The sequence below is a fragment of the Filicampus tigris genome, chromosome 1, assembly GCF_054856515.1.
Source record: "Filicampus tigris isolate MCC_2025a chromosome 1, RoL_Ftig_1.0, whole genome shotgun sequence".
NCBI lineage: Eukaryota > Metazoa > Chordata > Actinopteri > Syngnathiformes > Syngnathidae > Filicampus > Filicampus tigris.
In genome coordinates, this window is record NC_141217.1 from 34,439,843 (window position 1) to 34,465,279 (window position 25,437).

Here is a 25,437-nt window from a genome sequence, read left to right on the forward strand (position 1 = left end):
TCCACTTTGCTCAGTGGCCTGATCTCAACTCAAGAGAGCAATGTTTCCACCTACTGAAGGCAAAAATGAAGAAAGTAACAACCACAAACTAGCAACGAGGGAAGGTGGTAGTAAAGTACTGGTTATATTTACAGTAGGGCTGGGCGATAATTCAATATCAATATGTATCACGATAGATACATCCCTGATTCCGCTATTTCTGCACACATACAGTAACAAGAGAGATTTACTTCTATGTGCACTACAAATTTAGTTGTTGTTGCTAATAGGAAAGTAGGTGTCCAGGAATTATGCTTCAATTATGCTGACTTTGGAAGTCAGAAAGATGCTCTTGTAGGTTTTGCTAAATTTGAATTGAATCACTTAATCTGTAATGCATTTATTTTTTTCAGGGTAATTGTATTGCTAAAGTCCCTAACTGTATGCAGATCAAATATTTGCTTGCTTGTTATTTGATGTGTTGTGTGGTGATTCCAGAGACACCGATGTTTGTTTTTTAATGTGACCGGTGTCAAAACATCAACTTACATGACTTCTATTTTTATCGCTATATTTGATAAGTAAAAAAAGATCCTTTGGATACTATTTTTTTTATTTTTTTTTATAATTCATATGTATTTGTTTTAGGGCGGCACGGTGGTCGACTGGTTAGCACGTCTGCCTCACAGTTCAGAGGTCGTGGGTTCGATCCCGGCTCCGGCCTCCCTGTGTGGAGTTTGCATGTTCTCCCCGTGCCTGCGTGGGTTTTCTCCGGGTACTCCGGTTTCCTCCCACATTCCAAAAACATGCATGGTAAGTTGATTGGATACTCTAAATTGCCCCTAGGTGTGATTGTGAGTGCGGATGTTTGTCTCTGTGTGCCCTGCGATTGGCTGGCAACCAATTCAGGGTGTCCCCCGCCTACTGCCCAAAGACAGCTGGGATAGGCTCCAGCACGCCCCGCGACCCTTGTGAGGAGAAGCGGTACAGATAATGGATGGATGGATGGATGTATTTGTTTTGGTACTTTTAATATTAGTAGTATTGTTTTCACTGTCGAGACTAACAGCAAATATTAATATCTATCTATCCATCTATCCATCTATCCATCTATCTATCTATTTATCTATCTATCTATCTATCTATCTATCTATCTATCTATCTATCTATCTATCTATCTATCCATCTATCTATCTATCTATCTATCTATCTATCTATCTATCTATCTATCTATCTATCTATCTATCTATCTATCTATCTATCTATCTATCTATCTATCTATCTATCTATCTATCTATCTATCTATCTATCTATCTATCTATCTCATCCATCCATCCATCCATCCATCCATCCATCTATCTATCTATCTATCTACCTACCTACCCACCTATCTACCTACCTACCCACCTACCTACCTACCTACCTTCCTATCCCCCCAACCAACCTCATCCATCCATCTATCTTTCTATCTATCTATCTATCTATCTATCTATCTATCTATCTATCTATCTATCTATCTATCTACCTGCCTACCTACCTACCTACCTACCTACCTACCTACCCCCCCAACCAACCCCATCCATCCATCCATCCATCCATCTATCGATCGATCGTATCCATTATCCATTCATCAGAAAGACCGACAGGAAGTTGTAAGGCATTCCTGAAAGTGTCCGAGTCTTCTTTGCAGAGCGCGACTGCTCGTTAAAAGGTAAACGCCATTGTTTCCTGCCCACCCGGACCCAGACAAAGCGAGGTCGTCTGTTGCTGTTACATAACAGAGAAAAAGACAAACAGCGTTTCCTCTTTTCCCTTTCAGTCTTCGTCTAATTGAAGACAGCGAAAGCTTCCTGCGGGCATTTATTCGGGAGCGCGCGACGAACATGTATCAGGTGAAAGGTCGACATCTGTCGCCACCTCGATTTGACTCTTAAAAGCCGCGATGAAACGATCGCGAACGCTGAACGTCAGAATGAGAACACAAGGTTGAAGGGCAGAATAAAACGGAAGTGCGGCGGGGGGAACTTGAAGTTTGCCGTCTCCTCGCTGAACTTCTCATGTTTAAGATGCTGTGGAAAATTGGCGGAGGTCTTCGCCACTCTGCTTTGACCATCCGAGACCAAGACCCGAGCAGAGGAGCGAATATGGTGGTGGCCACACAAGCAACCTCTGCTAATCCTTTTCCAAATCGCAACACATGGAAGGAAAGTGTGTGTCCTCTGAATAATGACATCAAACGCGTTGATGTCAAGATGCGGGGCCACTTGTCACACGCGTGCTCCCCTCATCTGGAAAACCTGACAAGAAAGTCAAACACGTGAGTCTCTGAAGAAACTAAACAAACACAAGTACAACAACCAATGTTTGTTGGTCTACTAGAGGAAGTTGTTTGTCTCTTTGCTGTTTTGTTGGAATTTTCCACATGTTTGATTGACCACTTAACTGCTTTCCCAGCCGCTCTTGAAGAACTTTCTGTGTTCTGGCTTCCCTCTTTTGGTCTCTGGCGTCATGATCCCGAGGCCTCTGTGCTGAGTTTCTGGCAAAGCGTTCAAGGCGTTTGGAAAAGAAAAAGACGACAATTGCCCAGGTAATTACCGTACTTCAATAACTCCACATAAGAGCCTGTGGAGGCGGCTGGCTGCCAGCCGACATCCTATGGAACGGCGAGTCTCAAAAGTGCCCAAGTGTGGTTCAGTTGTAGCTCATTGAACTTTTTATTTGTATTTTTTTTTCTTACATTTGTACTTAAACATTTATTTGCAACCTTAATGAGGGTCCAGATTTCTCTCTTTGTTCATAAACAATAAATCCCCTTCCATTTCGGGTTCCAGGTTGGCGGCCCGCTATTTTGCGGATTTTTTTAAAATCCAGTAATAACGTCATATTGTGGTTATTTTTGGGTGTAACTGCACCCTGCATTTTCGGTCATTTGGGGTGGCGCATTATTGTTTAACGCTGTGTAAAGTGTTCCCTCACTTTTGGCCGGGTGATACGTTCTTTTATATTGGTTTGATGCTTTTGCTCATAATGAAATCCAGGAAATGCAGGACGGGAATTCGGGGACGGAGGGACGATTCCCGCGGCCCACCGGGGAAAGTCCCGCCTTCCCTGTAGGCCAGCCCACCCCTGGTAGAACCTACCAAAGCACATCAACAGTCTCGGATGATTCTTTTTTTCCTCTGTATTTAACTCAATATTATATATTTTCATTCGAACATACATTGATACACACCACCGGTAATATTTATTATTATATGCCTCCGCCATCTGCTGTTGAGTAAATAACACAGTCCTGACACTGTCTGTGTAAAAGCTGTAATGCAGGGATCAACAAACTTAAATACTCAAAGAGGCTTTTGTTCTCACACAGAAAAATATATATATATGTAGATACCAGGTGCCATAAAACACTAAAGTGAGGATAAAATTGCACATAAAATTGTTTCCTTTCTTGTCTTAAAAACATTGTTTTTTACATTTATGAAATCAATTAACTGCTACGGAGAAGTCAATTTCATTTCTGAAAAAAAACCAACTAAAAAAATGCTTGGTTGAGGCTTACTTTCAAATAAAAATAGTCAATAGCCAAAATTAAGTTATCCACCTCCAGCAGACCAAAAAAAAAAACGCATCCCCAAATGCCATCTGCTTCAGTTTCATCCTTATTTTACTGTGTTGCGACATCAGATGTCAAATTGGAATTAAAAAAACAAAAGAATTTCACTTAGCAAGAGAAATACCGGTATGAATTTGTAGAATAATAGCCAAGTTAAATATTTACTTTAGCTGGTTCATGTCATTTTTCTCCTGAAGCTAGCTCAGCGCACAACGTCGGCACACATCATGGCTGTTGACAGCCCGGGTTCGCGCGCATGTTTTCTCCAGGTACTCCGGCTTCCTCCCGCATTCCCATAAAGCCCGTGTTAGGTTTATTCAAGTATTTCTAAATTTCCAGTGAACGTGAGTGTATATTTGCTCTGCGATTGGCTGGAGACCAGTCCTGGATGTATCCCGCCTCTCGCCCAAAAGTCAGCTGGGATATGCTTTAGCTGACCCACGCCTCTAATGAGGAAAAGCGACGGATGGATTGTTTCGAGCTGGTTACTGATGGATAATAGTTTTAAAATGTTATGTGAGATGTGAGGCATGGCGAGACCCGTGCGCAAATGAAGCGTGTCATCGGAGCGGATGGTTTGCTGATAGGTTCCCGAGCATGTTTTCGTGCTAATCAAAGGTGGTAACATACTGAAATGAAAATCAAAAAGTACAGACTGTGAAATGCCCTTTCATAAGTTCGAAAGTAAAAAGTAGAAATATATTTTTACTGTGAGTTATATACGTTACAGTACCTTTTTTTTTTTGATAACTTTTAAAAATCATTTCCCTCATTTATTGATTTATATTTATTTATATAGCCCGCACTCTTTCTAGAGTGCTGCTACTAAGTAATGGTGAGTGGTACTGTGATATTTGGTATCGATCCAACACAATATCGACAATATCCATTATTGCCATATCCCATACCCATCCGCTTTAAAAATTAAGGTTGAAGCATCATGAAATTGCTGAAGCTGAATGAATTTTCATAACCTTTGTGCTGTTTTTCCTGTGTAGTATTAATTAGTTCAAAACCGGGAAAGGATTTGGGCAACTAGTTTATGCAAATAGAAAGATTATCAAGATCAATATTTTACTCACTAGATTTTGTGCAAGTATATCAAGTACACAGTATCGAAGTATTGATCTCATGATATCGATTCATCTCAAAATCATTTGTAAAAGAGCTACACGCTATAGCTAGCGGTGGCATGACTTTTATTTTATGGAAGCAATGTGATCCCTTGCCTCAGATTAAAAATAACATGCAAAATCAACGTAATGGTAACTGTTAAAAAAATAACGATTATTTGTGCTTTTACAGATTAGGTGGAGAATTTTTGAACGCGGGAAACTAGTGGTTTCATTTGTGGAGACGACGATGTCAAAAGGTTTTCCTAAATAAGGTAGAAGGTAGAAAGGTAGAAAAAAGTAACAATCCTATTTTGACAAAACAAGGAGAAGAAGGAACAGATATGTAACGGAAGAATTAAAAGAACAGTCGTCTGAAAGGTACATACTATAGTACCTGAGAAACTATTTAAACACAGTCCACCACTGTAAGTAATTATCGAGAAAACCAGGTTGAAGTAAAACAAAAGTATGCGTTGACAATGATGAACGTGCTTAGAGGGATAACCTTGAGTGAGTGGGTGGAATTCTTGTGTGTGGGGCTCAAACGCTGACCAGTCCTGAGGTACACAATAGGCAGCTTTGTCCTGCAGGTTATGTAAGCTCGAGTGTTGGTTACCATGATGTCATGCACGTGCGGAAATGCCGAAACTTTGGCAGGGAGTCTTCTCGGATTGGTTAGGAAGCTTTTTAGCTCCTAGCGTCGGGCGACGGTTGGTTTTAACCAGTTTGTTGTTTTTTTTTCATTTTATTATTGAAGTTTATTTTGTATTTTTATATTATTGTAATCCACTACAACATTATGCACCGTTTGTACATTCGTCATTTGCTTAAATGATTCAAGTATTGCACATGAAGTTTGAATAAATTGGCGCCCACATAAATGTTTAAAAACAAGGTAATGAGCAATCCTGACTCAGCTTCAGAAAACAGGTGAACAGGTGATTGATCGTTACTTGAGCCCTGAGCAATTGTGATGTCATTTTCAGTCGACAGAAAGTGGCAAAATGGCTGACCCCTGAGACGGCTAAAAACCAGTGGACTTTTCTGCTACCTTATATTCCACAAACGCAATATTAATCATTTTCAGACTATTGGAGGTGCATAGACCATATTATTGGAAAGAAAATTTGGGGATTGTTTTTTCAAATACAAATGGGAGTTAAGTTAGTTAGTTAGCTAGTTAGTCACAAAAGGGAGCTCAAAACAAACAGAAATGGCAGAATATGCATGCAAAAAAGAACATAAGCCTTTTAAAACCGGGTACCTTTAAGTCATATCATTACATAAATCTGACATACATGTGAAAAGAGTCAGTATAACGTCCTATTTTTCAAGAAGTGAAGGCCTATTCTTCGGGAATAGTCTCCTACAGAATAAATGCACCTTTATATTTTTTAAATCCACCTGTTAAGCTATGACTTTTTTATCATAAGAAAACAACTTATGTCATTGGAAGGGTACAAGTTTGTGCTTTAAGAGATTGACTTTCTATTGAAAATGTAACTTCATTTCCATAACATTATGACATTTTTGAAAAAAAAAAATTGTTATTATTACATCACTTCTTTTTTTTCTCGTAAATAGCCCACCTTTTTATTCCTATGGCATTAATTAAGGTACATGGTAGTTATTTTTAATTGACGATCACGAAAGGGTCCTCCCTGTGCCTTTAGGGCCCAAGTTTGAGAACCCCTGCTCCAAGCAATACAGTATTTGCCTTATGAGCCCAAGTTGGGAAGCGTGAGCCTGGAGTAGCAGGCGCATTTGTGCCACCTTATAATTAGATCGTTTGATGAGAGCCAATTCAGTTGTACAAGATAAAACATGGAGCCACTGTGTGACGGGCCAGAGAAAACAAGCGGCCCAAATTAAGTCGTGCTCAAAGAAGTGTTAAGACTTCTGATGGCAGCTACGTGTAATGCGAGAGGCGAGTCGAAGCGTGTCCTAGCACCTGTCAGCAATTTTATTGCCAATAAAGCTTGCCCACTTCAAAGCAACCAGATGAACAACATGATGAATTCCGGATTTCATTTGACATGAAAGTTGCTTCTGGCTCAAGTACTGTGTGCACATCTCATTGTTCACTCCACAAAGCGGCTCTTGAGTAGTTCACACATTTCAACACACACAGGTTTATTTTTATGAAATCTCAGGGCTCAGTCCCCATCCATTGTAGGCCTACCGCTTATCCTTAACTCAGGGTCACTGGTAAGCCAGCTAATTTTGGGTGAGAGGTGAAGTACACCCAAGATTGGTCCAACAGACACCCATTCAGGTTGACATTTATACCATCAAATCCTCACTGACAGCCTGAAAGACTGGGTCGGCATTTCGGGAACCGCTCTGGTTCATATCTGCCAAATATGTCATTTTCTGTGGTGAACGCCCCTCCAATAGGTCAAGAGTCTGTTGTCATTCCCTGTGGTGTTCCTCAAGGGTCAACTTCAGGGCCCATTCTTTTGGCACTGTACTTGCTTCATCTTAGAAATCTTATCGCCAAATTGGAAAGGAATTAGAAGGGATATCTCACATGTATGTTGATGACCCTCAGATTTATTTTGTCTTTTAACCCTATGTGTCTTTCTTCTTGGTTTTTTTTTTTTTTTTGGTCTTTTTGATTCACATTAAAACAGTACCGTTCATGCGTTTTCCACCTTCAAAATGTTTCTAAACTTAGGTCCACGGGCTCTCATCTTGAATTCTCCTCACGTCTCGACTATTGCAATTCCGGCTCTTCACCCGTCTCAACGAAACTTGATGATTAGACCGTCTTCATTTAGGCCAGAATGACGCCGGCCAGGCTTTTGTCTTGATTCCATAGGTTCAGCTAGATCACTTCTGTTTTGATGTCATTTTATTGAGCTGTTAGATTACTGTGGTCTGATGAGCGCCTTTTATTTACGGTCCTTCACACGAGATTACGGGATTGCAGTTCAAATTGTGGAATGCACTTTCAATTGAGCTGCCTTCTCTGTTGACATTTAAAAAAAAAAACAGTTTAAAACACATTTATTTAGACAGGCATTCCAGTAGCACTTGTTTTTTTATTTTTTATTTTATTAAATGTGTGTGTAGTGGGGAAAACAATTAAGAGACAAAAAATGAAACACGGGTGCTTGAATTTAATTTAATTTATTTTTATTTTATTTTATTTTATTTTATTTATTAATACTGTGTTTCATTTCCTACAAATACATGCGCTATATGGCAGTCTTTTTTATTTGGAATTTGGTCATTTTGTTGTGAGTTGTGTATAGAATGAAACAAAAAAAAAAAAAAAAACATTTGACATTTCAAACACAAACTACACCTCCAAATTGTAAAACCCGAGAAATCCATCATTTTGGAGTGGTCTCTTTACTTTTTCCAGAGTTTCAGTAAATACAGGTTGTTGGAAGTCAATATATACTTGCGTTTCATTTCAGGTGTCATTTGAACAGATGTGAGGCCATCATCATTTGACATCTTAAACTTAGCAGTTTCAAGAAACCAAGAGCAAGAATGTAACATGTCCTACGCCACGTGATTCAGCCTCATAGAGAAACTAGCCTCTCTAACATAACATCAATTTCCTGCGCACACCTCAATGACCTGCGGCTGTAGCCATAAATGTTTATCTACCGTGTCCTGTCGACAGATGTTTGTTGAGTGTTTATAGTCAAATTTGCCCGTTGCATTCTTGTCATTCCTCGTCGCCCAAAGCCGAACGCTTCACCAGCACGTTTTCACACGTGAAAAAATAAACAGCCGAACACGCGGTCTTGATGATCCGATGCATGTTGTCACAGCACAGCACTAATTTGAGATTTAATCCTGGAGAGGAGACAACCCTCAACTTCGGGTGGGACGGCGCCGACCTCCGCCTAGAGGGCTTGAAGTAAAAAAGAAATGTTTTTGTCATATTTGGGACTTTCCTCTTTCTCCGTGGAGGTGATGGGGGGGGGGTGTTATTTGAGAGGGAGAAGTCAATGTTTGAGGAGGGGCCACGCCCCCCCCCTGCTGCAGCTATAAATTCTATTCTGCCTGGTCGTCTCCACTCTTGAAGGCATCTGAGGGGCGAACACATCTTGAAGTTTTTGTCTTGCTCCTGGTCGAAAGTCTTCCAGCTCCGTCACCCCGAGAGGCCATGGCAGGCACCGCTTCCCTCCTCCTCCACTTCATGCTGTTTGCGGTTCTGCCCAGCTGCATCCCAGCGCAGAGGACCCGAGGTAGGTGACCAGTTGTCACAAGATGAGTCTTCAGCAAGGACTGAACTAAAAGTTACAATTTTATATTTCCTTGGGCAGAGTCCAAAAAATACTCAAAGGCTTGGGGGGACATCAATTTCACTGTATTTTTTGTTATTCTTTTTTTTTTTATTATTCGTTGCATGGAAATATTGTAGAACGTATTGCCAGTGATGCATCTAATCTGTGTAGAGTGCAATAGCACCCCTTTTTTTTTTTTCCAGTTCTGTTGTGAATATTTAAAAAAAGAAAAAAAAAGGTCTTCCAAACAGTTGAGCTACCATCTATGATTCTTAAAACAATATTTTTTTTTGCCTCTTTAATGCTTTCTACTGATTGATCAAGCGGGTACGTGAAGGGCCAAAGTGTCTTCTTTCCTGGTACGATATCATCCATACTATCATCGTGTTGCAGCATTTGGAGAAGCGAGGTGATGTTTGTGATAATGGCATGTTCAGTTCCACTGAGTGGGCTGGGCTTCGTGATCAAACCTGCAATTGGCCCGCCTCACCGCACTCTGCTTCAAGTTATGTAAGGCGATCAAAAGCTGTCAAGACCGGCGCCAAGAACAACAGGATGCCATGCTTGCCGTGCCTGTTGCTTCACATTGATTTTCATCAGCAGAGGTGGCAAAAGTACACGTACTGTGCCGAAGTAGAAGCACAGATCCTTGTGTAAAAAAAAAAAAAAAATACTCTGGTGAAAGTTGTGCGACTGATTCAACTTTTATTACTATTGCAGCGGTTCCTCGGAAACCCATGTTATGTATTTACACCTTATGAAAGTTCACTAGCCTAATGCTAACACACCGCGCAACACGCCACAGATGGGCTAATTGAATTGGCACTGATGTCACAGCAGTTAGAGTATAATCTTTTAAGAAATGGATATTGGAACACAATGTAGACGCAGACTATAAAACACTACTCGCTAGCATATGTTGTTTATCCTCTCCGACAAATATTACTGCAGCTTACTGAACTGCTGTGACCGTCGTCTTCTTGTTTTTATTATCTACTGTATGTATTATACCGCTGCATGATTCCTATTGAATTATCATAATGCACACGCTGTTTATTTATATTGTATCTAATTATGTTATTATTATATGTTTTTGAAAAGTACAGTACTATAAAGTGCTATTTCTGTTTGTGACAATTTGAGATGCGGACATTTTGAGTTTAGAGAGCGGTCACTAAATGACTTAAACTAGTGAGTAAATGCACCACTGTATTATTATCATGTGTTTTATTACAATGGAAACAGAATAGATTAAATTAACAGATTATGGAAACCCGGTGAGATTTTACAAGTCTTGACTTCTCCCCGCTATTTTGTGAACATGGAAAACTAGTATTGTTTCACTGTCCATTTTAAAAATTGTTTTCAAAATAAACATTCAAATCAACTCAACAGACTTGCATTGAAGTCAAGATTGTGAAGGTCCCAATCAATCAAAATTTCAAATAGCGGTTGACTTAATCTTTTGCCTTTTGCGTCTTTGTTATGTCGTGTCGTCATCCGTGGAGGTACAAAAGAGTAGCAAACCGATCTTGACAAAGTAGTAGAAGATATCTGTTTTCAAGCAAACCCGATTTGGCGTTTGAATGCGAATATGATGTCTTGTCGTTTCTCATCGCAGTCCGTCGCCACAATGTGAAAGTCAAGATCAACGCCACGGGGGACACGATCGTCATGAAGTTCCTGCGACCGAGTCCCGACTTGAAGCTGGAAGGTTACATTCTGGGTTACGGCAGCAGCATCGCCTCCAAACAGTTCATCCCTTTGCCTGAAAATGGGATACCCTACCAGGCCGAGATGGGTAAATATTAACGCTTATTGGAAAATAAGGTTGCGTTTTAATTTTGACATTACCTGACAGGTCCTTACATGGTCGAGTCATGTAACATTTGTTGCAATAATTTTGACATTTTCTTTCCTGTAAAATTGGTTAGTTGAATGAATTTCTTTAGGTTTTGTTTTAGTACTCAATTATCTAATGAAAAAATTGTTTAATTGCTTTATTGTGAACAATAAGATAAAAAAAAAAGTAAAATATATTGACAATTTTAAATCAATAATTGTCCAAAGTATTATAATTAAATAAATCACAAATAATCAAATCAAAAGAGTGTCAATTATTATTTTACTATCCAAGTAAACATTGACATATTTTACATACAATACACACTTTTGCGCAATCCTGGCTTATTCTGACAGGGAAATTATAGCGAATATATATATATATATATATATATATATATATATATATATATATATATATATATATATATATATATATATATATGCCCACCTCTGGAAATTACACATTACACTCATGTAAAGACAGTCATGTGGAAACAGCAAACAGATGTTTGCCTCGGATCCTTCAAAACCCCCCCATTGCATTTTAGCCAACAACTTTTATTCCGTTAGGGCTGAAAGGTTACATTTATGACTTTTGGTGTTGGATTTCATGGGCCACTCGAGCTGCAACAGGAAACTTGCTCTGTACCATCCATCAAAACACGCCGCTTCATGAGAAACATTCTAGGATTTTGTCAGTGGCGTCATTACAACAAATGTTCCGTGGCTTTTAAACCTTGTATCTTGAAAAGTTGTATAATAGAATAATAATAGCCTTGCCTGTCATCTATCAACCACTCTGTGCTCCCAGGACTCTGTAAATCTGTATTATTACCTCCAGCAAGCGCAAAAGTGCAAAGGGGCCACCCTGACAACTGAAAAAATGAAATCCTGAAGTTAGGAAAAAAACAGTCCCTCTCTGAACAGTCATTTTCATTCAATTTATGCTTGCAGTAATGCAACTTTATTCACGGAGCATCGGCGGTTTGTTTTCTTGTCATATTCACAACTTATTCTTGCTGGTGGCAGCAAACTTTACCGTCAAAAAAAAACATCAAACAAAGAGAATTAGATGTATATTTAAAAGAAACACACAACTATGCGCTCAGATTGCCGTTGTTCTCTTAATGCTAACACATAATGGAACTTGCTGTAGATGGGTTAACGATTAGCATCGATAGACGCCGTATTGTAACTCTTTTAGCAATGGGTATTTGAACACAAATTGCGGAGCAACACATATAGACAGACAATACAACAATACTCACATGCAAAAAATGCAAACAGAAGGATTTCTTGTCTGCCTCGTTTTGTTTTTCCTCGCTTCAATTCAACCTCGACGACTGTCACTCGATGTAGTTGCAACTTTGTCATTCCCCTTCATTTCCCTTCATTGCCAAGAGGCTGAAAAGCGAAACTAAGGGTGAAAAGTCTACACGTGTTGAAAAGAGTTTCTCTGTAACAGATCAATCATCTGTCTGTCTCTTTAGACGCAGAACCAAAGTACCTAGTGGCCGTGCAGCCGGTCCTTCCCAACGACGTGACCAAACACTGCACAGGTATGTGCGTGCTTCCTGTTTTTCTTCCTGGTGGACGCAAGTTGTCACTATTGTCTTCCCTTTGTGCACAGGAAAGTTGAACTTGGATGAGCCGCTCAATCTGGCGATTGTCACCGTCAACCCGACAGCGGTGCTGCTGTCCTGGGGGAACCATCTGAAAAGTTCCTATGACAGGGACATCCTGGATGATTGCCTGGAGGACGGGTGAGATGCGGATTGCGGGGCGAATTTGTATCACGTTGACGAAATAATCACTATTTGCTATGTGTAATATAAAAAAGTTGCTTTTGTGCCGTGACCTATGTTGATGTGAGTCGAGGAGCTTCAAATACTACTTCGCCACCCTCGTGGCATCCACAGGCCATTAGAAACCCTTTTTAGGAAATACGAAGTTTTGCTATTCGCGGCAGGTTTCGGCCCTCAGTGCCACGAGTGGAAAAGAACGACACGAAGTTCCTCGGCTCACTTCAACATAGTTCCTTATACAATCTATAGTGTGGTGTAAAAACGCCAGCCATACAATATAACCCCACGTGGTTTATATTGATATTTTGATGTGTGGGTTTTGGGGTTAGCTCTGTTGCTATGCTAACGTAGCATCCGAGATGGCAACGCAACAACAGCCGCCTTTCTATCGCTTCATCCTTGTGCCTCACTCTTCAGGCACGTCTTATTGATTTGTACTTCAATCCAACCGTGACACAAATGTTGCAGTTGGATTACTCGTGGCTTGATTGGCCATAAATGATGACGTGCTAAAGAGGCGACTGCTAACGTTACGCTGTTCACTCGTGAGACAAGTGACGGACATTGTCTTTAAATGCCCTGCACTTCAGATGCTACACTAACACTGCATGAGCACTGAATGAAGGTTAATGTAACTGCAGCTAATACTTTGCATTAGCATAGCACCAGCAAATATTAATTTACTCTACATTGCATTACATTGTACACGACAACAGTGTACATTCCTTCAAAGTTGGTTGTACTACCAGATATCTGGAATGGTATTTTTATCTTTTCTTAATTTTATTGTGTTTTCTTATGTAAAGTAAGTGTTTATAAATAAAAGAAAATTGATATTAATTTCATGAAAGGAAGCAAAAAAAATGATTGGGATGTACTGGTTATATCGTTATCAGGATATAAAAGGATAAAAAATTACCTACACAGGGATAATAAATTCTGTCCATATCACACAGCACTACTTTCTTGACACCAAGACGCCACAGACATGGCTTTAGCCTGACAAAAAACGAAAAAAAAAATTGCTAACAGGCGAACCCTGTGAGTAAATAAGAAGTGGGACACTGTACATCATTGGGTATAAGTACAGAAAAAAAAAAATCATCATTTATGATGACAGAAGACGTCTGCTTCCACGTTATGTGACCTGCGTTCTGTAATGATCCTGCTGAGAGATGTTACGTTGAAGAATGGTCTATGCGTTCTTGCTCAGTTGTTCCAGTTGTCCCTCGCCTTGCCTGTAATTGTCACCCTTTCCATCTGTTATTCCCGCCTTAAAAAATAGATTTTTCCTTTTCTGTCAAACAACTTCAAGTTGGAAAGATTGAGCTTCGTTTTGTAACCACTGTACAAATGTCTTCTTGCCAGAAAATGGCCAGAGAGTACGGTCGAAGGAACGAAACCCAAAAAACGTTTTTTTAAATGTGTTATGTAGTCAAGGTGCTCCACATTATTCTTGAAAGGAGGTGAAAGGGATTTTACGCAACAATTATCTAAGCATGACTTTAAAAAGTATTTTTTCAGTTTATACAACTGGTTCCTATTTCCATATTTTTTGACCATCCGGATTCAGGGCTTTAACTCTCAAGTCTCCAATCTGTCCTTAGCTATAGCATGCAGAAAATTAAAAAGTGCAATGAATAGAGCCCTGAGGAACATCTGCTTCTTGTTTCCATTAGTTTCTACACCGTCCGCTACCGGGAGAGAAACAGGAAGTGGATCTATCAGACATGCCCGACAAGTGACACAGTCATCGACAACCTGACTCCTGACACGCCCTATGAATTTGGTGTCCGCTCCAACAAGGGTGACCGCAGTGGTGCCTGGAGTAAAGCCGTGATCCAAAGTACCAACATGGCTGGTAAGAAGCCAATGATGTTAATTGTATGTGATGCCAAACACAGCATTACACTTGTAAAGTCTAGTCAAGTCTTTTGCTATAAAGTCGAGTCAGTCAATTTGTCAAGCGGACAAATGGATGAATAATTTAGGGCCAAACTAAAATATATAATTGTGTTTGTATGCTTTTCTCTGCTTTCATGTTCATTTACTTTGTGTTTCAGCTAAAAAAATACAGAAGCCACCAAAACTCCGTCTTCCTCTCGTGAAGCCACTGGTGCGTAAAGTGACAAATGTTATTTTTTGGGGGGCTTTTATTCGGAATTATGTACATTGGACTCACACTCTTCATTGTGGTTAGGTACCAAGCTTTGCCGAGAATAGCAAAAATTTGAGGATAATAATGCCCCCCCCCCTCGCCCCTTAAAATGTAAAACACTAAACTTGATTGTGAAAAAATATAAGTACGATTACGCTTGTGTGAATAGTAAAAATACCAATTACTACTTTCCAGTTTGTACTTTTTGTTATTTGATTCAGTGATACATAAGTATTCGCATTTTTTAAATGTGGAGAACACAAGCCCTGCAACTAAGAGCAAAAATCCCTACTTGACGTCCAGACAAATTTATAATGTTTGTAGTTGTCTATAGATGCTGCAAAATGAAGGCTAACCACTTTTTTTTTTCTTGTTAGACAAAGCTATGGCCTGGCTTAAATGACGCTCTTCCCCTCAGTTCATCAGTGCTTTGAACAAAGATGCCACTATACTGCGCCAAAGCAAAATCTTTATATGATACATAGCTTTGGCCTGAGCACTCAAACAGGAAGTAGGCTTGTTTAGGGTAAATAATGGAGGATGGATTCCCCCTGAAAAAAAAAAAGAAGATACCCAAAATGGCAATTTCCCGAATGCTAAACTCTCTCTGCATCATCTTGAGAAATTTACAATCCTGCTTTCTCTGGCATCAGCCCTGCGAGGAGCCTTGCAGCCCATCGCCTGGTAGCCTTCGCTAGCTTGGAGCATTAGCGAAAGCATTTTTTTTGGGGGGGGGGGGGGGGGGTAATAGTTACTGTATGTTTTACAAAAAGGGTTGCAAAGAGCTTAATTTGTAATGAATGGGTTTATACTTTTAGCTTCTGTTGGAATCTTACTTGCCGATAAGTATGACATTAATGCTAATAGCAGCTAAAATGAAATGCAATGAGCAATTTTGGTGACATTCTTTGTTCCATTCATCAATGTGAACACTGCGACCCGTTCTTTGTGTTTCAGAACCCTCTCAGGCCTCGTGGTTTCTTCCCACCACGTCCAGGTAGCACCTTCATCAAAATTATGGACTTTTACTCTCTGACAATAGTGAAAGTTTTTTGTGGCAGTTTGCACATTGCAAAAACAATTAAGCGACATGCTAATCCACCGCAGGAAGCAGCATGAAATAAACTTCCCAAGACGAAAAAATGCCTCTCTATCCCTTAGTGTCTCATCAGGGAGGGTTTTCAGTGTAGGGGTGAGGTGACATTGAACGTGTAATGTAACTGGGCATTCCTGAAGCCTGATGTTGTAAACAGGCTTGTTATTTTACTGTACAAAAAAAAATTAGTAAAATTGGGCAATCTAAATGGAAGGTACCTGACTGTAGTTAGACTATAGATCTTATACTGTAGCCAGGATTTTTTTTTTAAACATATTTTTGAGGGACTCATGCTACCTTTACACATGTTGTGCTCAGTGACAGTCATATTTTACATATTATCCCAAAGGGGTTATTACATTTTTTTTATTAATTTAAATAAAGATTATTAATCCTAAATTGTCTAACATTTCAAATGTTTTATTTAAACAGGAGGAATAAATCGGACATTTTGGTTATATCGCCCAACCCTAGTTTCCATCCAGGCCATAACACTAACTTCCTTGTCAAATGATGCGGGAAAAAAAAAAAAAAATCTTTACTAATGTGATGTTGCACTCGTTTGCAGCATTTCACAACCGGACGCAATTTCGACTTCCTTCGCTGCTCCACCGCGCTGCTATCCCAGGCAAGCGGCACTCTTCTTTTTTGTCTCAGTCAAGGCATATGGCACGCTGAAGCACAGCACTACTGGCGGGCTACTAGGACGCATTAGCATAAGTGTAAGTGTAATACTGTTTTTTTTTTACCTTCCAACAGTGAAGGGACACCGGGATTTCCCCCCAATCAAGCCCGCCTTGTGGACACGTCCTCGATCAGGTAAACAAATCCTCTTTGGCTCTGAGGAATTCGATTGTAAATTGTTTTGCCCAAATGTACATGAGGGCTGATTAGTAGCAGCAAAGAGTCCCTCTTGTTCTTCAGTGATGGTGGCCAGATGCTTCCTGGGCTGCTCACCTTCTTTCTCTCAATTCACTCCTGAGATCCTCTTCCAAACCGCGAATGAATTTAAGCCAGGATGCAAATGTTACCTGGTAGCTTGGCGGTCGCCATCTCTGTTTATACAAAGCTGATTGGAAGGAATGTGCTTTCAGCTTTCTGCCGTGTCTTGTTCGCTTTCTTTTTATGGAAAATAACGAGAGCCTTGATTTGTGATGGCAAGCATTAAAGGAGTGTTCCACACCTAACAGATTTTGTGGTGTGGGTGTTTTAGGGTCTCTCAACAAGAAAACGAGCCTGCTCGGAAAACCAAACCAATCAGGTGAGGTGAACAGTGAACCGGTTGCGTTTACTATACGGCCGTATTCCATTTCCTAAGTTGACTTCCTTCCGCAGAGAAGGCCAATGTCCGGAAACTCGCTGACAAACTGGCAGTCCTCAAGCCCAAAGTTCCAGTAGCCATCGCCAAGCCAACTACCGCCAGGCCAACCGAGCAAGAACAAAAATACACCACCACTACGTCACCCGCAACACAAGGTACGACATCCTTGACGCAGCCTTCGCCGTGATAGATCCTGCTCCCTAACACGGAACGTCCTCTTACAGGCCCTCAACAGGAATCGTGGGAAAACTCCGACTTGTTTCAGTCGCTGCCGACCTCAGACGTTGACGCCATGGGCAAAAAGCGTTACGTGGGTAAGTGTCTCTTCTTGTCAAGACTCCGCGAGGATCCAGACTGACTCGACCCCACCCTTCTGAATCCGCAGCACCTCACGTCATCTACCAAACGGGCAAGAGAGCGGACGAGCCATGTTCGATTACATCGTCCTTGAACTTCTTCCCCGAGGATGAGCGCAGCGACGGCAACGCGACGGCTGCGCCTAAGTCGCCGCCCTCGAACCTCACTGTGGTAACGGTGGAGGGATGTCCCTCCTTCATCATTCTGGACTGGGAGAAGACTAACAATGACACTACAGGTGCGCTATTGGTGTTAAAACCTCATCTCAGATGATAAAGGGGAAGTCAAGCCATATGCGCCCGCACTACTCCAAACATGGCATTTTGAATAATATTGCACGAGCAACTGTGATGTCATTTTCAGTCGACGGCAAGTGGCAAAATAGCTGTCCCCCTAAACGGATAAAAACAGGTGGATTTTGCTGATTAATTCATTCACAAACACAATATTAATCAGAATGCCATGTTTTGGCAAGAACATTTTAAATGGGCTTTGTCTTTAATTCCAGTTCAACCAGTACTTTTTAAAAAAAATTTCAACATGAATCGATCCTGATATTTTTGGTTAGCAATTGGAAATGTTGCGCCTGGACGTTCCATTGGACACTTTGAATAATAATAACGTCCGAAAACAGCTAACAGTTAGCTTCTCTTGCCTTCCAACAGAGTATGAAGTCATCTCGACCACAAAAGGACCCGATGGTGAGAAAGTTTCCATTTTGACCACCAACCAGACGCACACAGCGGTGGAAAACCTGAAACCCGAAAGCAGGTAATATCAGGTTCCATCAGAACCAGCTCCGCCGGGCATCTTTTAAAGTCGTTTTAAAGTTGGATTGAGTGGAACTCAATTTGGATTACATTGTGTGCTGTGTTTCGTGATAGTTATGAGTTTAAGGTGCTGCCAAAGAATGACTTAGGCACAGGTCCATCCAGTGAGCCGGTATCCTTCAACACCGAGTCAGGTACGAGTAAACTTGCATATGCATCGTTTCTTGTTCAGAACCAGTGAGGAAGTTGCAGTGATTCATTTTGTTTTCATTTTTTTCTTTTCACCCCCCAGCGGATCCTCGAGTTAGTGAAAACGTTTCAGGTGAGGTCAGAGTTTGTCTACGTCTTTAATGGCCCTGGCCCAGTATGGGACAAATCGAACAAAGCGGCTGTCTTGACAGGTAAAGACGCCATCTGGACGCAGTTCCCTTTCAAGTCAGACTCTTACTCCGACTGTAATGGGAAACAATACGTCAAGAGAACCAGGTACCGCAAATTTGTGGGGGTCCAGCTATGCAACTCGCTTAGGTACAAGATCTACCTGAGCGACTCGCTAAATGGTGAGTTTCCTTCGCCGCCACTGGAACCACTTGAAGCCTCGACATAGGCGCGCGCTGATCCGTTTGCATCCCAGGTCAATTCTACAACATTGGCGACCAGAGCGGCTTCGGCGAGGATCACTGTCAGTTCGTCGATTCGTTCCTGGACGGAAGAACTGGACGACAAGTGAGCGCAGCCCGGCTGCCATCCAGATCTGGTAAGACTCATTTGAAAGCGCATCGCAGACGTCAAAGCAAACTGAGTGCTAATGTTTACCATTCAGGCTTTCATCGAGCAGTGCGACAAGAGCCTGTTCAGTTTGGCCAAATCGGTGGGCATTCCCACATCAGCTACGTGTCCTGGTACGAGTGTGGAACTCCCATCCCAGGAAAATGGTAAACCATGATTTGGTGCCAAGGCATATTGTGGTACGGGACATTATTTGACCTTTGTCATGGCGACGGGTGAAGCTGACTAACAGTCTGCCATCCAAAAAAAAAAAAAAAAAACAAACTCAGCTGCACGTTACCTCATCAGTGTGGAAATGAGACTTCTATACAGTATTTGCGATTTGCACATCAGTCTTGAGTCTTTCTGTGGGTACACAGAGAATTTACTGTCCTGAAATGTTCTTCACTTAAAGGAGCAGTCAAACAAACAAACAAACAAACGAACAAAAAAAACCTGACGAAACCGATCTTTTCTATTGTGCTGTTTTAGCTCGCTCTCAACTACAACTAAGCAACACATGTACATATGTTAATGTTAAAACATCTACGTTGCGGGGAGGGGTTCAGGTTCATTGGCGGTTAATGTTGACATTATAATACTGCTTCATTTAGATCCATTAATGTGTACGATAAAATTGTAAGTTTGAAAAGAGGAACAAAGGGGTGTTTTTTTGGGGTTTTTTTTCTGTATACAGGTACTTTTCGTCAAAGAAAATATTTGTTTTCTCAACGTCATTTGTATTTACTTTTAAAATGTTCAAAATGTACGTATTGTATGTATTTAGCGCCAGAAGCTGTTAATGTTACTTTGTTGGCGTGAAAACACAGGAAGGTTTTTTTTTCCCTGTTTGTTTTTATATTTGAACAAATAAAGACTTCAATTATTTTTCACAATGTTTGAGAATATTCTTGAGTCTCTTACGCCAAACATCGATAAGCACTGAGAGCAGTGTTTTTATGGCTCAGAATTTAAACAATGTGCTAAAACCGAAGCAACACCTCAGTTCAAAATAAACAAAACCCATCTATTATTATTTAATTGCATTACTACATCAATAAAGCCATAATCTTTATTGTGTATTTGATTTCTTAATAAACATAGTCACCGATGACTGCATAAGTACATTTGCCTATGTTGGGGATTTTTTTTCTGATAGGAAAAATAATCGTGAACATTAACCGCAGTGGGGGAATTCTGTAAGGAGGTAAAGAAAACAGCAGGAAATGATGTCAGAATAAGAACGTAGGCTTGAGTCTGCCACTGTTACGTAACACTGGGCCACCATCCATTTCTGACTGCGCAAAAACATGGAAACGGTCTGTTGACATGACCACGATTCATTTCAACAAGTGTGGCACGGCATTGGCGCCTGCCCGGTTTGAACTCCCGTCACTCTGCAGCACTTCAGTCATCAAATGCAAAATGAAAACACGCATGAAAGGTCCGGCTATCAAAAAAAAAAAAAAGTGGCATGGTTGCAACACTCACCAACTAACAGACACTAATACAATGGGTTCATGTAAAGCTGTTTTAGCTGTGCAAATCCCCGAATTATTTACGACTAAAACTGCAAAATTTCTTTAAAAACATCCTTGTGAATTCAGTTTCAAACGCAAAAAAAACGTTTTTCTACTATTTCTTCTACGTGTCAAGGTCTGACCTGTTAACATATCACATGAATAACCCCCAAAGTAAACAGAGATTTTTTTTTTAATACAAGATGGAAAACAATTGCTGAAATCATGCAAATGAGAACAGTGGCAGTATAGCGTTAAAGTATTTTTCACCATTTCAGTGTTCCTGATTTTTTTTTAAACGACACTGCCTGACGAACTTTATTTAGAGTTCATCATCAGTCACCCCTCCCCTACTTTATAAGGACCTGCGCACCTTTGTTTGAATCACTGGTTATCTGGCACAGTTAGCTAGCTAGAAATGCCTACACCCTGCATCTTCCTTTCAGATAGTGTGCTGCCGTTTAAATTCTAATTGTATTTTTTGTGGGAGTGGGGGCAGTGGACAACCCCGGTTTGTCGTGAAAAACGCTTATTTGGAGGCTTATCAAGAATTGAAAAAATTTTTCATATAAATATAAAAAGTTCTTTTTCACTGCATTTATAATCTAGGTCAGGGGTCGGCAACCTGCGACTCCGGAGTCGCACGCGTCTCTTTCATCCTTATTTTGCGGCTCTGCGTGGCTTGGGAAAAGAAATGATAAGCGTCCGATTGAAGTGTATTGTAACATCTTCCAAGGACATGACGTCAGACCTAGCTTAGTTATCGCCCGTTTTATTATTGCAACACAGCTACTGTGGGTCGTAGTCGACGGAACAACAGTGCAACAGTTCAGTCATAAATACACACGAATCTCTGGTCCTTCTCGCCCTCCGCTCACTCATCTCTCAAACGCACGCCCCTCCAATCCAGTGAGTCGCCTGATACATTCAGGAACCTCGGAAACAACACAACTTAGCAAAACACAAATGTCACCACAACTCAAAACTCAAAAACGTGTATCATGACTTCTTATTCAGTCAAAATTTTGAACTTCTTTCTTCAGATCTTGTGCAATTTTGGCGATCCGCATTCGCCTTTCCCAGATGCGTTTGACAGAACTTGATGACGTGTTAGCAGGCAGCCGTAGAGTGCTCAGAAAACCCAGCGACACTAAACACATTGTAGTTGTAGTAAATTGTAAGGTTATTGTGACCTCGAAATATTAAAAGAAAATTATATACCGGGTAGTCACTGTCGGCCGAAAATATCGGAAGTCCAAATATGGTCACATTTATTTTTATCACAAATCAATTCTAATAGTCCACCCCAACTTCGTCTGTAATTATTAGACAAATCTAGCCAATTTTAAAGTGGTGAAACTACCAAATACTCAAATAAAGCTCGATTTCACAGCCGGAGGTGTGTGCAACACAATGACGTGTTTTCCTTCTGCGGCGGCCTTTATTTATTTATTTATTTATTTATTTTTTTACAAGAACTAGTGAAAATAGTAAGGTTTGCTGTATTACGTTGGCTTGTCTGTTTAATATGGATCGATGAGAATGTGTGTCGTGAGTTAAGTCTCCGTTTCATTTTAATATGCACTTTAGACGTTGATTGGATCATTGTTTGATTTGCTGCATCAATCATGACTTTAAACTAGAAAGAATGCGTTTTGTGAAGGCGTTGGAAGCAAAATGAAGATGTATTATATTGGGCGGGTGTGTTTGCTGGTGTGACGTTTCAAAAGCTGGGGGCATGATGAGCGTGGACTTTGAAGTACTCGGATGTCGCCGGCTTGGTTTTTGCACTCTTTTAATCACTTCAAGTGGAAATTTACCGACTGAACTGTATTTTGTAGGTAGTAATATGTGGACGTGAGTGTGCAATTGCAATACATGGCATTATACAACTTGAACAAAGCGGTGCCTGGGAACTCAAACAAGCTGGCGTTTTGTGGAGGTTAATGTCAAAAAGTGTTTGCGCCTCCCATTTCTCTCTTTTTCGTGAAAACCACGTCGAAATGGCTCTTTGAGTGTGAAAGGTTGCCGACCCCTAATCTAGATCAATCATGCACAGATTTTTGCTTTTCACGGGTGATCAGGCCTGGGCCAGCCAGTGAATTGGGAAAATCCACATATAATTCCATCACATTTTGAATGCATGTGGCTCCGCTGTATATAAAAACAGTATAGAATTGCATGATGATTAGGTCTACAAGAGAATGTTAAAGTGACCCTTCGATTTTTCTGTGTGCAGCTCTCTGAGAAAAAAAGTTTAGACACCCCTGCCTCTAATGAAAAATTTTTTTTCCGCAAACACAAGGAAAACAAGATTCGTGGCGATTCCCAAAGCCATTGAAGAGTTTCTGCTTCTTATTGACGTCTTGGGATGGCGGTTTTTGGACATGTGGTGAGTGTTTGACTGCAACTGTACCTTGGGGCGGCATTTAAAGGACGTGCAGCCTTGAGCTGGCAAGCTGTTTCCCATCAAATCCAGTTATGTAATCTGCCATCTTCCGTTATGCTCGTCTAAGCTTGTTGGCCACGGGTGCGGCAGGCATTCCTGACGACCCTGTAGCAGATCAGACCAATCACAGCGCAGATCCATGTTTAAACGCAGTGATGCAGAATTGTCTTACTCTTTACCTTTGCCTTGATTGGCAATGGCAACCTGTCAGCGGATAGCCAGTGCAAGCTGTGGCAAACGTATTTACCCTCTGTACCTAATTAGAGGTACAGATACTTGCATAGAAAAAGACTAGATTGGTATAAGTAGACATATGTATTTGATGCCTGTACTTAAAGAGGAATTGAACCCAAACATTTTTTTTCAAGAATACATTCTATGCAAGTCCACTAGTTGAAAATTTAAAAAAAAAGTTGAAAAAAAAAAGAAAATGACATCACAACTGCTCAGGGCTCAGGTAACGACCAATCGCGGCTGACCTGTTTTCTGAAGCTGAGCCGTGATTGGTTGTGATGTCATTTTCAGTGGACAGAAGTGATAAAATGGTGAAAAAAGTGATTTTGCTGCTTAACTCATATTCCACAAATGTATTCCGAGAGATTTATCAGAATGCCTTGTTTCAACTAGTGGACTTGTCATAGAACGTATTCTTGAAAAAAACATGTCACGCGAATGCTGTGTGATGGCAGTGAACTCAACTCTCTTTACAGTAAGCAAAAGTTTGGCAAATAGTGTACAATGCCATTCCCACACCCCAAAAATTGCACATTGTTACATGAATACAAAATTACAAAACAGCCTCAAAACAGCATTAAGAACGCCCCCATTAGCCAAATGCTAACAAACATATCATGGAAAACGCCATTGACAGGTCCCCACATAGCAAAGGCATTTGGGCCAGAACTGGCATGAAGCCGGCACCGGTGGCATTCAGTCGGCACTGGCGTACGGCATGTGAACCGAACATGGCCCAGGAATGGCAAAGGAGTTCACTGTCTTCTATCCATCCATTATCTCTACCGCTTTAGCCCTATACCGGCTGTCTCCGGGTATTAGCTAGTATACCCTGAACTGGTTGCCAGCCAATCGCAGGGCACGCAGAGAAAAACCAAAATACAAACTCACAATCACACCTAGGGGCAATTTAGAGGCTTCAATCAACCTACCATGCATGTTTTTCAAGTGTGTGAGGAAACCCGAAGAAAAAACACTTAGGCACGGCGAGCACAGGCAAACAGGAAGGCCGGAGCCGGAATCGAACCCACGACCTCTGAACCCACATAGCTCAATGAATCACGGTCCTTTAGTCTCAGGAAAATCGTATAACCATAGCTGGCCTCACTCTGTTACCTATAGGTAATTGTACATGTATTTATTTTTAAAAAGGTGCTTATTTATTTCAAATGCTTTAGTAAAAACACAGATCAGCACGTGAAAATAACAGCCAAGGAGAGACAAACAAACAGGAAAAGAAACATAATATTCGAACGCTCTCATACCTAGAAAGTTTGGAGTGCTTTCCTATTTATGGAGTGTACTATCATTTTAATGGATTGTCTGACTTCATTTTCAACCATGAAAAAAAATGTGGTCTTCCGTGGCTCGGTCGGGTTGAAGTGGTGGGTCTGACTTCAGAGTGGCTCCACTTCCCACTCGGGAGACCGCAAATGTGAGTGTGAATGATTGTGTTTGTGCCTTAAAAAGAAGAAAAAAAAAAAAAACACGGGAAAAACTTTAATTAAAGAAGAGTGTGGTGGTAGTGTTTAGTCTTAAAAATGTACTGAGGACCGAAGGGAGTTTCAGTTTTTAAGAGAAACGAGGTTGAGGAAGAGAATTTAGCTTTGTTTGTTTTTCTGCTTGTACTGTGCAGTAGGCAAGGCAATTTTATTTATATAGCACATTTCATACACGAGGCAACTCAATGTGCTTCACACACGCAAAGACAACACCTCAAAAACATTTACAAACACAACAGTTGACGACATTTCAAAAGCAAAGCAGAGAAAACAAAAGCAGCCAACAAAACTACTCGAATGTACGTTGACAACATTTAAGCACATTGGCGGAAAACTTTAAAAACATTTCAAAGTAAAGAAACAAAAGTGGGTTTCTAAAATATATAAAAGAAAAAAAAAGATTTAAAATTGCATAGAGGACTTTAATCAAAGGTATGAGAAAAAAAATCAAAGCTTTTAACCTGGATTTAAAAGCATTTACACTCGGGGGGGTTAACTTCACTTCTGTTGGCAGCTTATTCCATTTGCGTGCAGCGTAACAGCTAAATGCAGCTTCACCATGTTTGCCTTGAACTCTCAGTTCCACTAATTGACCCAAGTCTGCAGATCTCAGAGCCCTACAGGGCTTATATTCAATCAGCATTTCATTCATGTA

The 25,437-nt window shown here is 40.7% G+C and overlaps 1 protein-coding gene and 1 long non-coding RNA gene across 3 annotated transcripts; both read left to right on the forward strand.

Moving 5' to 3' along the window:
- The first annotated feature begins 1,587 nt into the window (after positions 1-1,587).
- LOC147153751 (uncharacterized) lies at positions 1,588-2,192 on the forward strand. The gene is made up of 3 exons (XR_015088607.1): positions 1,588-1,690; positions 1,799-1,964; positions 2,046-2,192. It is a non-coding gene; the product is annotated as an uncharacterized LOC147153751 (long non-coding RNA).
- Positions 2,193-2,207: 15 nt separating this feature from the next.
- On the forward strand, positions 2,208-19,973 carry abi3bpb (ABI family, member 3 (NESH) binding protein b). Of its 2 annotated transcripts, XM_086044768.1 has the most exons (21): positions 2,208-2,296; positions 2,434-2,566; positions 8,756-8,918; positions 10,579-10,758; positions 12,293-12,361; positions 12,433-12,565; positions 14,287-14,468; positions 14,671-14,723; positions 15,723-15,762; positions 16,430-16,489; positions 16,621-16,680; positions 17,075-17,122; positions 17,197-17,337; positions 17,407-17,496; positions 17,568-17,777; positions 18,205-18,310; positions 18,424-18,503; positions 18,602-18,631; positions 18,711-18,869; positions 18,944-19,066; positions 19,133-19,973. In XM_086044768.1, the coding sequence occupies exons 3-21, from the start codon at positions 8,837-8,839 to the stop codon at positions 19,246-19,248; spliced, it is 1,962 nt and encodes a 653-aa protein (XP_085900894.1). In that variant the 5' UTR covers positions 2,208-2,296; positions 2,434-2,566; positions 8,756-8,836; the 3' UTR covers positions 19,249-19,973. The 2 variants fall into 2 exon arrangements, with proteins under 2 accessions (XP_085900894.1, XP_085900904.1); XM_086044778.1 differs by lacking the exon at positions 16,430-16,489.
- The last annotated feature ends 5,464 nt before the right edge of the window (positions 19,974-25,437 follow it).